This window comes from Schistocerca cancellata, chromosome 5 (assembly GCF_023864275.1).
Source record: "Schistocerca cancellata isolate TAMUIC-IGC-003103 chromosome 5, iqSchCanc2.1, whole genome shotgun sequence".
Classification (NCBI taxonomy): Eukaryota; Metazoa; Arthropoda; class Insecta; order Orthoptera; family Acrididae; genus Schistocerca; species Schistocerca cancellata.
Window position 1 is genome coordinate 66555949 of NC_064630.1, and position 13098 is coordinate 66569046.

At 37.8% G+C, this 13098-nt stretch overlaps 1 protein-coding gene across 1 annotated transcript in view; it reads left to right on the top strand.

Moving 5' to 3' along the window:
- The window catches only part of LOC126188366 (uncharacterized), a 171026-nt gene that overhangs the window by 22116 nt on the left and 135812 nt on the right, over window positions 1-13098 (top strand). The window contains exon 5 of the mRNA XM_049929964.1: window positions 9010-9123. Within this exon, the coding sequence (XP_049785921.1) occupies window positions 9010-9123 (114 nt within the window). The remainder of the gene's footprint in view (window positions 1-9009; window positions 9124-13098) is intronic.

The following is a 13098-nucleotide window of genomic DNA, read 5'->3' on the forward strand; positions in this document are numbered from 1 at the left end:
CTTGCATAAGATACTGTGAGACTGAATAGTAGCAGTTTTTCAGAAGGTAGGATGTCACAGACTTTTTAAAGCTTTGTAGTTCAGTAAGAGATTTTATATGTCTTGGTAATCTGTTGTAAAGTTTTGTTCCTGCATGATATACACCTTTTTGGCATAATGTGGTGTTACAATGATTGACATGTATGTCACTGTCTGACCTGGTACTGTAATCATGGACACTTTTGTTTTGAGGAAAAAGGTTTTCTTTTCTCAGTATGCTTTTTTTGACATGCGTGACTATTTCCAGTATATAAATGCAGGGAAGGGGTAGGATCTTTAGATCTTTAAAGAAAGGTTTGCATGATTGTCTGCTGCTCACTTGTTTCATTATTCTTATAATTGCCTTTTGTTTCCTGAAAACTGTTATGGCCTGATGTACATTTCCCCAGAAAATGATACCGTACTTCAGTATTGAATGTACACGAGCAAAGTATACAGCCCTAACTGTTTCTGCACTAGTACTGTTGCAGAGAATTCTTACCACATAACTCATTTTTGCTAGTTTTGAATTTAGGGCTGTGATATGAGTATTCCATTTAAGATTTTCCTGGATATGAATCCCAAGGAATTTAGATTCATTGACAGAATTAATGTTTTGGTTATCTATATATATTACAGGTTGTGCCGGATTTTTATTTTTATCAGTGTGGAAATTCATTAGTACAGTTTTTTGGGGATTAACTATTAGCGTGTTTCTGGTAAACCATTCAGACACTCCTTTTGTAATATCTTTTGCAGATGCAGTAAGATTTTCTTCATTATTCCCTTCAATCAATAGACTGGTGTCATCTGCAAACAGTACTGGTTCTGAATCCCTAACGTGTGATGGGAAATCCTTAATGTAGACCAAAAAAAGAAAGGGACCTAAAATGGAGCCCTGTGGAACACCATGAGTTAGTCCACATGGTTCTGAAACGTGTACCTGGAGTTCATTTCCTTCTGTGTACTTAATTTCAGTTACCTGAGAACGATATTCCAAATATGATTTGATCCACTGATTTGGCACACCTCTTACACCATACCATTCGAGCTTCCTCAGGAGTATAGAATGATCAATCACATCAAAAGCTTTTGTTAGGTCCAAGAATAAACCTGAGATATTTCTGTGGTTGTCCACTGCATTTAAGACATGGTTTATCAGATTGAAAGTGGCAGTTTCAATTGATTTCTGTGGTCTGAAGCCATGTTGACGTCCAGAAATAATAATATTCTTGTCGAAGAATGTAATTAGTTTTGAAAGGAACACTTTAATTTTTTATTTGGTCCTGTTGATTATGTATTGTACAATGGGTGTACTAGTAATATTTTACAAGTCAAGTGAACTAATACAAATTTATTTGAGCATTTTAAGTATCATACAAATATTTATTTTTGATGAACAATTGATTATGAACAATATTATAACCTGCATTTACTGGTATAAGTTCAAGTAAATGCTTAAAATAGCAGAATGAATGGAAATACACATTTTTATCCCAGTACTACAAATAAAAAATGAAATTTATATTTTGACATTATGATTTAAATTAAAACAAGAAATTTTTATCATTCAAGTGAACACTTAATAGTGTAGAATAAATGGTAGTACACATTTTAACCTATGATATAAATAAATTTTTATTTTATTACTGTAATTTATATTAGAAGTACACAATTCTGTCTTCATGACATAAGTAAAGATTTTCTTTCCTCTACTTTTTCTCAAAAGGATGCCTTATTACTGTAGGAATACATTTGTTTTATAAGACATTTGTTCTCTGAGGAATGTTTTTAGTGTCCTACTGAATACCTGCATGTTATCAGTTTCCTTTTTTATATGGATGGGAGACTTGTTATATACTTTTATTCCTGACTCGGTTACTCCCCTGTGGACTTTTGTCAGAGTAGTAGAGCTTTGGTGGAGATTTTTCCTCTGTCTTGTGTTATGTTTGTGAATGCTACAGGTTTTCAGAAATAATGCATTGTTTATGACTACAAACATGATCAGTGAGTATGTATATTGATTTGTAACAGTAAATATCCTGAGAGCCTTAAAGAGACTTCTGCAGGATGTTCTTTTAGAGACACCACACATCAACCTCACTGCTTGTTTTTGTAGTTTGTGTTGAAGTGAAAGGTTTATATTAATCTCTCTGCTGTGTACTATATCTGTGTCTTTGGTTGGTGTCATAAAATAAAATACATGTGTCCTGCTATAGCAACTACATTGTGCTTATGCTTTATGTTGTGCCCTTTTGTTGTTTCTTAAAGTTTCTGCAATAGGTTATGGGCCCAGTACACTATTCAAGAAAGGAATTGGGTATTGCAATTTTACATTTCGTGATGCCAGAAATGCAAAAGCATGTGTTGTGTGCTACGTGCGATTTGTATCGTGTATATATATGAACAACTGCTGCATGATTTTCTTGTGGAATTTTTGCAGTTGTAAATCTGAACTGTTTTACGGGACTGCAATGGATTTTCATGGTATAGAAAAGCTGTTTGGGGCTGAAAATTGGACTATTTGGAAGTTTGCAGTATGAAATTTATTATGTGCATCAGACGGAGCATACGAAGTGTGTATTGGCGATGTAGAAAAATCAGTGGCTTTGCCAGCAGATGCAACATCAGCACAAATAGATGTGTTTAATGCTGTGCTTAAATCGTGGGACAAAGCTGATCATGCAGTGAGTCAGATTATTGTTAGAACTGTAGGAGCAAAAGTCATCACATTGTTGGTTGCATGTGAGAGTGCACGAGATACGTAGAACAAGCTACATGCCGTGTTTGAACACAAAACAAATCAAGCTGCACTTTCTGTTCAGTCAGAATTCTTCAATTTTTACATGAGTTCAGGTGATGACATGGTGACACATCTTGCTTGTTTTGAAAACTTGGTGCTTCAAATGCAGCAACTCAGTGTGAAACCTGATGAATCATCATTAATGGAACAACTACTTGACACACTGCCTGACAGTTATGAAAGTCTGTGACAGGGTTGGTGGGCAAGATCTGAAGATCAACAAACACTAAAACATTTAATGGACATGTTAACTTCTTATGACAGTCATCAAGCTTGTCAAAGGGGAAATGAGACGAGGTAGTTGCACTTTTCACTGCCAAAGCAAACATTTAAAATGCAGATGGCACCACTATGAGGAATGTTACTTCGTCAAACAAATATGAAAAGTCTACCAACAAAAAGAAGCTCAAATGTTTTGGTTGTGGTGGATTTGGCCATGTTAAAATAATATGTCCAAATGTGAAACACAAACAAAAAACCATCCACAACCAAAATAAAAGTGATTTGCCTGACCAGGCTTTCATCGGTGAAGTAATAAGTACAGAGTTGGACGAGGACTTGTGGATCAATGATTGTGGAGTGACGAATCACATGGTAAAGAAAATTAAGTGGTATACATCATTTACTAAGTTTGCAACACCACTGTAGAGATGCATGGCCAATGATTCGACTATGAATGCACTAGGAAAAGGGGCTATTTATTTTGAAGCTTTCGTTGATGGAAAATGGAAGTTATGCCATATGGATAATCTTGTGTATACTCCAGACAGGAGAAGAAATCTCTTTTATGTATCACCTGCTATGGACAAGGGATTAGACTTTTATTCACTGAAAGACAAGTGTGACTTCCGAAACAATGGCACTGTAAAAGTGTGTGGCATACGTAGTGGTAACTTATTGAAGATGTTGATTCGAGTGACAAAACAAATTCAACCTTGTGATCCTGAGGTAAATCTCACGTCAAAGGACTCTCTGCAAATTTGGCATGAATGCTTGGGTCATCAAAACAAACATCATGTCCAACAATTCTTGAAGCAGTGTGGTGTTGAAGTTGAAGACTTTTACGAAGAATTTTGTAAGGCATGTGTCAAGGGGAAGCAGCGTTGCGGCAGTTTTCAGTTATGACAGCAGTGTGCCACACATCCTGGAGAAGTGATTCATACTGATCTGCATGGATCTATCAAGTGTAAATCGCTGGGAGGAGCAGAATATTTTCTTTGCTTGACTTGTGATTTTTCAAGATTATGCATGTTATATTTCCTCAAGCAGAAGTCTGAGACTGCAGAGAAGATTGTAGAAATGGTGAGCATTGTGAAGAATTTTTGTGGTCAACTACCAAAAGCATTTCAATGTGATGGTGGACAGGAATTTGATAATACTGAAGTGAAAGATTTGATGCACTAACAGAACAGTTGTGGAACTAGCTCGAACCATGCTCCTAGCTCAGGCCTGCCTAAGTTTTTGTGGGCAGAAGCAATAAACACAGCTGTTTATGTTTTATACAAAAATGGTACAAGTCATTTGGATGGCAAAACACCTTATGAGGTATTCAATGGAAAGACGATACAGCTAAATAAACTTCATATTTTTGGGGTGAGTGTTTTGTTCATATTCCAAAAGAAATGGGATCCAAAAGGAAAACCAGGAATCTTTGTTGGTTATTCTGATGTCATTAATGACTTTTGAGTGTGGATTGGATCAGAAAAATGGATTATTCAGAGTAAGGATGTTGTTTTTGAACCTGAGAAAACTGGTATGACAGTGGTGTTACTCCCAAGTGAAACAGGCAATGAAGAATAGAAAAATCATGAAGATGCAAGTGTGTTTAAGAAACCTACAAAAGAAAGTTCTAGTAAAAGAGAATTGAAAAATAGGCAACAGCTGAAGAAACCAGAGCACCTTATTGAAATTATGCTGCCTGAAATAAATGAGCCAAAGAACTATACTGAGGCTATTAATTCTGAGACCGTGAACACTGGAGAAGAGCAATGGAGGAAGAAATGACTTCATTGAAAGAAAATGCTAAGTGGACTTTGGAACCTCTGCCACCAGACCGTAAGCCCGTTACAAACCGTTGGGTTTATATAATTAAGCGTAAGGCTGAGGGTAAAATTGGTTACCTTTAGTTCTTTCTTGAAGTTTCTGCAATAGTTTGGAGACTTTTTCAACTCCTGTAGCATTTTCCCAAAAAATAATACCATAGGAGAGTTGTTGTTGTGGTCTTAAGTCCTGAGACTGGTTTGATGCAGCTCTCCATGCTACTCTATCCTGTGCAAGCTTCTTCATCTCCCAGTACTTACTGCAGCCTACATCCCTCTGAATATGCTTAGTGTATTCATCTCTTGGTCTCCCTCTATGATTTTTACCCTCCACGCTGCCCTCCAATGATAGATATGTGATCCCTTGATGCCTCAGAACATGTCCTTCCAACCGATCCCTTCTTCTTGTCAAGTTGTGCCACAAACTCCTCTTCTCACCAATTCTATTCAATACCTCCTCATTAGTTATGTGATCTACCCATATAATCTTCAGCATTCTTCTGTAGTACCACATTTCGAAAGCTTGTATTCTCTTCTTGTCCAGACTATTTATCGTCCATGTTTCACTTCCATACATGGCTACACTCCATACAAATACTTACAGAAACGACTTCCTGACACTTAAATCTATACTTGATGTTAACAAATTTCTCTTCTTCAGAAATGCTTTCCTTGCCATTGCCAGTCTACATTTTATATCCTCTCTACTTCGACCATCATCAGTTATTTTGCTCCCCAAATAGCAAAACTCCTTTACTACTTTAAGTGTCTCATTCCCTAATCTAATTCCCTCAGCATCACCCGACTTAATTCGACTACATTCCATTATCCTCGTTTTGCTTTTGTTGATGTTCATCTTATATCCTCCTTTCAAGACACTGTCCATTCCGTTAAACTGCTCTTCCAAGTCCTTTGCTGTCTATGACAGAATTACAATGTCATCGGCGAACCTCAAAGTTTTTATTTCTTCTCCATGGATTTTAATTCCTACTCCAAATTTTTCTTTTGTTTCCTTGACTGTTTGCTCAATATACAGATTGAATAATATCGGGAAGAGGCTACAACCCTGTCTCACTCCCATCCCAACCACTGCTTCCCTTTCATGCCCCTCGACTCTTACAACTGCCATCTGGTTTCTGTACAAATTGTAAATAACCTTTCGCTCCCTGTATTTTACCCCTGCCTCCTTTAGAATTTGAAAGAGAATATTCCAGTCAACATTATCAAAAGCTTTCTCAAAGTCTACAAATGCTAGAAACGTAGGTTTGCCTTTCCTTAATCTTTCTTCTAAGATAAGTTGTAAGGTTAGTACTGCCTCACATGTTCCAACATTTCTACGGAATCCAAACTGATCTTCCCCGAAGTCGGCTTCAACCAGTTTTTCCATTCGTCTGTAAAGAATTCACATTAGTATTTTGCTGCTATGACTTATTAAACTGATAGTTCGGTAATTTTCACATCTGTCAACACCTGCTTTCTTTGGGATTGGAAGTATTATATTCTTCTTGAAGTCTGAGGGTTTTCTCCTGTCTCATACATTTTTGTCAGGACTGGCTCCCCCAAGGCCAACAGTAGTTCTAATGGAATGTTGTCTACTCCCGGGACCTTGTTTCGACTCAGGTCTTTCAGTGCTCTGTCAAACTCTTCACGCAGTATCATATCTCCCATTTCATCTTCATCTACATCCTCTTCCATTTCCATAATATTGTCCTCAAGTGTATCGCCCTTGTGTAGACTCTCTATATACTCCTTCCACCTTTCTCCTTTTCCTTCTTTGCTTAGAACTGGGTTTCCATCTGAGCTCTTGATATTCATGCAAGTGGTTTTCTTTTCTCCAAAGGTCTCTTTAATTTTCCTGTAGGCAATATCTATCTTACCCCTCATGATATAAGCCTCTACATCCTTACATTTGTCCTCTAGCCATCCCTGCTTAGCCATTTTGCACTTCCCGTCGATCTCATTTTTGAGATGTTTGTATTCCTTTTTGCCTGCTTCATTTACTGCATTTTTATATTTTCTCCTTTCATCAGTTAAATTCAATATTTCTTCTGTTACCCAAGGATTTCTACTAGCCCTCATCTTTTTACCTACTTGATCCTCTGCTGCCTTCACTACGTCATCCCTCAGAGCTGCCCATTCTTCTTCTACTGTATTTCTTTCCCCCATTCCTGTCAATTGTTCCCTTATGCTCTCCATAAAACTCTGTACAACCTCTGGTTTAGTCAGTTTATCGAGGTCCCATCTCCTTCAATTCCCACCTTTTTGCAGTTTCTTCCATTTTAATCTACAGTTCATAACCAATAGATTGTGGTCAGAGTCCACACCTGCCCCTGGAAATGTCTTAGAATTTAAAACCTGGTTCCTAAATCTCTGTCTTACCATTATATAATCTATCTGATACCTTTTAGTATGTCCAGGATTCTTCCATCTATACAACTTTCTTTTATGATTCTTGAACCAAGCGTTAACTATGATTAAATTATGCTCTGTGCAAAACTCTACCAGACGGCTTCCCCTTTCATTTCTTACCCCCAACCCATATTCAACTACTATGTTTCCTTCTCTCCCTTTTCCTACTCTTGAATTCCAGTCACCCATGACTATTAAATTTTCATCTCCCTTCACTGTCTGAATAATTTCTTTTATCTCAGAATACATTTCATCACTTTCTTCATCATCTGCAGAGCTAGTTGGCATATAAACTTGTACTACTGTAGTAGGCATGAGCTTCGTGTCTATCTTGGCCACAATAATGCGTTCACTATGCTGTTTGTAGCAGCTTACCCACACAGCAATTTTTTTATTCATTATTAAACCTACTCCTGCATTACCGCTATTTGATTTTGTATTTATAACCCTGTATTCACCTGACCAAAAGTCTTGTTTCTCCTACCACTGAACTTCACTAATTCCCACTATATATAACCTATCCATTTCCCTTTTTAAATTTTCTAACCTACCTGCCCAATTAAGGGATCTGACATTCCATGTTCCGATCCGTAGAAGGCCAGTTTTCTTTCTCCTGATAACGACGTCCTCTTGAGTAGTCCCCGCCCGGAGATCCAAATGGGGGACTATTTTACCTCCGGAATATTTCACCCAAGAGGACGCCATCATCATTTAACCATACAGTAAACCTGCATGCCCTCGGGAAAAATTACGGCTGTAGTTTCCCCTTGCTTTCAGCTGTTCGCAGTACCAGCACAGCAAGGCCATTATGGTTAGTGTTACAAGGCCAGATCAATCAATCATCCAGACTGTTGCCCCTGCAACTACTGAAAAGGCTGCTGCCCCTCTTCAGGAACCACACGTTTGTCTGGCCTCTCAACAGATACCCCTCCGTTATGGTTGCACCTACGGTACGGCCATCTGTATTGCTGAGGCACGCAAGCCTCCCCACCAACGGCAAGGTCCATGGTTCATGGGGGGAGGCATAGGAGAGTACAGAATGGAAATATGCAAAATATGACAAAAGCAGTTTTCCTTTGTTAACAATGTGTGAAATAGCTCTCAGGGCAAGGCACACTGTGCTAAGTTTTCGGACCAGCTGATCAGTTTGCTCTCTCCATCTTAGCTGTCTGTCTGTCTGGATGCCTAGGAATTTTGTATGTGTGGTTTCATAATTTTTTTTTTGGTCATTGATCTCCTTTTCAAGAACTTGGAGACTTTTATTTACTGTTTGAAACTGCATAATGTTAGTTTCTGAAAAATTTTGGGTTAGGTTATTTGCTGTGAGCCATTTGTGTACTTGGATAGTGACTGACAGGGCTGTATCCTGCACTCTCTAGTTTTAATAAAACTGATGCTTGTTTCAAGTGCTATCAGAATAGGCAAAAGGAAAATGTTATTTTCTGATATATAGCACAGTTTTCAGGAGATTGTCACATATTTTGAAATTTTTATTGTATTATCTTATCGGTAAAATAAATTTCTGGGCTCCTGTGCAACTTGTCTCCATTTTTCTTTAGTATTTTGTCCCAACCATTTCACATAATGTGTGGAGTCAGAGAGTATTTTTTACAGGGTCCCTTGTGTGAACAGCTAAATGACAAACAGTTTATGATATGATTAGTTACTGCTATGATAGTAACTTTGTACTAATTTTTTTTTAGATATTTTACAGTATTAACTAAAAATGATTGGTTTCAGCCAGAGCAGGTACTGTTCACCCTGGATGCTCTGTTAGAGGGTGTTGTAAAAGAATTTGTCCTCAAAGGACTGGCATCAATGGTGACTGTGACGATTGAGAAAGCACTTGAACTGGTATGTAAGATTACATTAATATTGCCAGTAACCCCAAACTTATCACTTGCTATAAATAGTTAGTAAAAAAGATCTTAATATCTAAGAATTTTCATGAAGTATCTAGATATTGTAACCATTGCTATAATGTAAAAAAATGTATATCTACCTATGGAAGTATCTAGGTATTCTGAGCAATACTTTTGAAGTATATTTGATTATGCTATTTGGAACATAATCAACTGCATGTATCTTGAGATACACTTCTGCCTTTCATGATTACAAAGTACACCAAATCTTTGACTGGCCAAATACATCTTAAAACTTGTTTATTTTTTGAAAATTGGAGCTGATCTTTCTTCATGAATTAATAAATTTGTTTTACTCATGTACTTGATGAATTTCTCTTTTGTAAACATAATTTTGTTTCTATGTCTGAAGTGGAATAAAAAGGGCACTAGATATTGTTACAGTGAGATGGAATGGACTGCCAATAACTACCTTCAGAAGGAAAAAATACACTGCTCATAGAAATACTTAAAGTTGAAATAGTAATGCTATCTTTCACAACTTCCTTGCTCAAGGAGGTGAGGTGAAATGTGGCAGCTAACAGATTCTCACCCTCTTTAAATATAATGTATATGTTGAGCCTTGCTATGATAATTCCAAACAGAGAAGTATAATCAATAGGTCATGTGGAATATTGTATGTGTGAAATGTTGTATATTTCGTGAATTTACTGTGAAGAAGACTTTTTCAAGTTTGAGTTGATGTACTATTTGGTGCCATACATATTTTGCAATTGACATAATCAAAATCAAATGTATTTCATTAATCTACTGTGTTAGAAAGAAACATGAATGACATTATTGCAAAAAAGTATATATGGATCCTGTGACGTCACTGACTTTTGCCAGTTTTTTTAGATTTCAAAGTGGCCACTATGCCAATGAGTTTAGTAAAAATAAGAGGATGTTCTTTTTTGGATAGAGATCTTAGGTGGCAGTGGAAGACTTTGTTCTTTGTTTGGAGTGGAAGTATAATGGCAGCACATTGATATGAGGCCTTTTCTTTGTTCTGTTGTAACAACCTCAAGATGTGAATAAAACATTTTGGAAACTATAAAAACAATATGTGTATCAAAACTCAATGGCACATAATTGATTGCCTGACCATTGGAAATATCACCAGGAAATCTCAATTATTTTTTATACAGCAGGGAAACATGTCAACTGTACAGTGCCAGTGATTCATAAAGTGGAGAGGAACCTTTTCAACTGATGGAGGAGCTGGGATCAACATAAAACAGTCAGGATGAATGGGCATAGGCAGAGGGTGTATACAGGCAACACACACTTTCCTGTTGCAGAGCATTCTGTACAACCTTGGTGGCTGTTTCACCACACACGTCATCTGGATTCTTCCCCCAGAAACTAGTTTCTCAGAACACCGCAGGTGGGAACAAGCACTGTGTAGCAAAGCAGGCTGGGATATTTTTCCTTCCCCTCTTGTTTTGCCATCTGCCTCTTTAAAATTCATTTTTTTGTTTTAACTAATTACCATTAATGTACATGAGTATAACATGCATATGTAATTGCTTTTCTAATTTATTTTGACTATTCCTAGTTAGTATCTTTTGTTATAGGGTGAAATCAGTAATTGTTTCATAACAAATTCTATTGTTGGCTTACAAATAAATATAAATTCTGTACTAATTATAAACATTTGGAGGAAAAACTAACAGAATTCTTCAAGTATTTGAAAACATGTTAGCAAAGTTAGCTCTTAATTACTTCCAATGTAATTAACAGTTTTGTCAAAAGTATTTCATGATTTAAACAAATAATTTGGCCTATCTCTTGTAGTAGAAGAAACTGTTAGAAAGGCGCAATTTTTTGATGTGTTCAGTTAATTTAATGAGTTAAGTTTTAATTATAATTTCTGTAAATTAAACATGAAACAATGTATAGTTTCAGTTTTTATTATTGTGAGGATATATAAGGGCCTGACATTTGATCCAAAGAAAGTCAGTCCATGGCCGGCCGAGTTTTAGACAAGAAACCTGTGTTGGTTAGAACAACAACAATGCATCAACTTCTACATCTACATCTACATTTATACTCCGCAAGCCACCCAACAGTGTGTGGCGGAGGGCACTTTACGTGCCACTGTCATTACCTCCCTTTTCTGTTCCAGTCGCGTATGGTTCGCGGAAAGAATGACTGTCTGAAAGCCTCCGTGCATGCTCGAATCTCTGTAATTTTAAATTCGTGATCTCCTCGGGAGGTGTAAGTAGGGGGGAGCAATATATTCGAAACCTCATCCAGAAACGCACCCTCTCGAAACCTGGCGAGCAAGCTACACCGCGATGCAGAGCTCCTCTCTTGCAGAGTCTGCCACTTGAGTTTGCTAAACATCTCCGTAACGCTATCACAGTTACCAAATAACCCTGTGACGAAACGTGCCACTCTTCTTTGGATCTTCTCTATCTCTTCCGTCAACCCGATCTGGTACGGATCCCACACTGATGAGCAATACTCAAGTATAGGTCGAACGAGTGTTTTGTAAGCCACCTCCTTTGTTGATGGACTACATTTTCTAAGGACTCTCCCAATAAATCTCAACCTGGTACCCGCCTTACCAACAATTAATTTTATATGATCATTCCACTTCAAATTATTCCGCATGCGTACTCCAAGATATTTTACAGAAGTAACTGCTACCAGTTTTTGTTCCACTATCATGTAATCATACAATAAAGGATCCTTCTTTCTATGTATTCGCAATACATTACATTTGTCTATGTTAAGGGTCAGTTGCCACTCCCTGCACCAAGTGCCTATCTGCTGCAGATCTTCCTGCATTTCGCTACAGTTTTCTAATGCTGCAACTTCTCTGTATACTACAGCATCATCCGCGAAAAACCGCATGGAACTTCCGACACTATCTACTAGGTCATTTATATATATTGTGAAAAGCAATGGTCCCATAACACTCCCCTGTGGCTTGCCAGAGGTTACTTTAACATCTGTAGACGTCTCTCCATTGATAACAGCATGCTGTGTTCTGTTTGCTAAAAATTCTTCAACCCAGCCACACAGCTGGTCTGATATCCCGTAGGCTCTTACTTTGTTTATCAGGCGACAGTGCGGAACTGTATTGAATGCCTTCCGGAAGTCAAGGAAAATAGCATCTACCTGGAAGCCTGTATCTAATATTTTCTGGGTCTCATGAACAAATAAAGCGAGTTGGGTCTCACACGATCGCTGTTTCCGGGATCCATGTTGATTCCTACAGAGTAGATTTTGGGTTTCCAAAAATGACATGATACTCGAGCAAAAAACATGTTCTAAAATTCTGCAACAGATCGATGTCAGAGATACAGGTCTATAGTTTTGCGCATCTGCTCGACGACCCTTCTTGAAGACTTGGACTACCTGTGCTCTTTTCCAATCATTTGGAACCTTCCGCTCCTCTAGAGACTTGCAGTACAGGGCTGTTAGAAGGGGGGCAATTTCTTTCGCGTACTCTGTGTAGAATCGAATTGGTATCCTGTCAGGTCCAGTGGACTTTCCTCTGTTGAGTGATTCCAGTTGCTTTTCTATTCCTTGGACACTTATTTCGATGTCAGCCATTTTTTCGTTTGTGCAAGGATTTAGAGAAGGAACTGCAGTGCGGTCTTCCTCTGTGAAACAGCTTTGGAAAAAGGTGTTTAGTATTTCAGCTTTACGCGTGTCATCCTCTGTTTCAATGCCTTCATCATCCCAGATTGTCTGGATATGCTGTTTCGAGCCACTTACTGATTTAACGTAAGACCAGAACTTCCTACGATTTTCTGTCAAGTCGGTACATAGAATTTTACTTTCGAATTCACTGAACACTTCATGCATAGCCCTCCTTACGCTAACTTTGACATCATTTAACTTCTGTTTGTTTGAGAGGTTTTGGCTGCGTTTAAACTTGCAGTGAAGCTCTCTTTGCTTTCGCAGTAGTTTC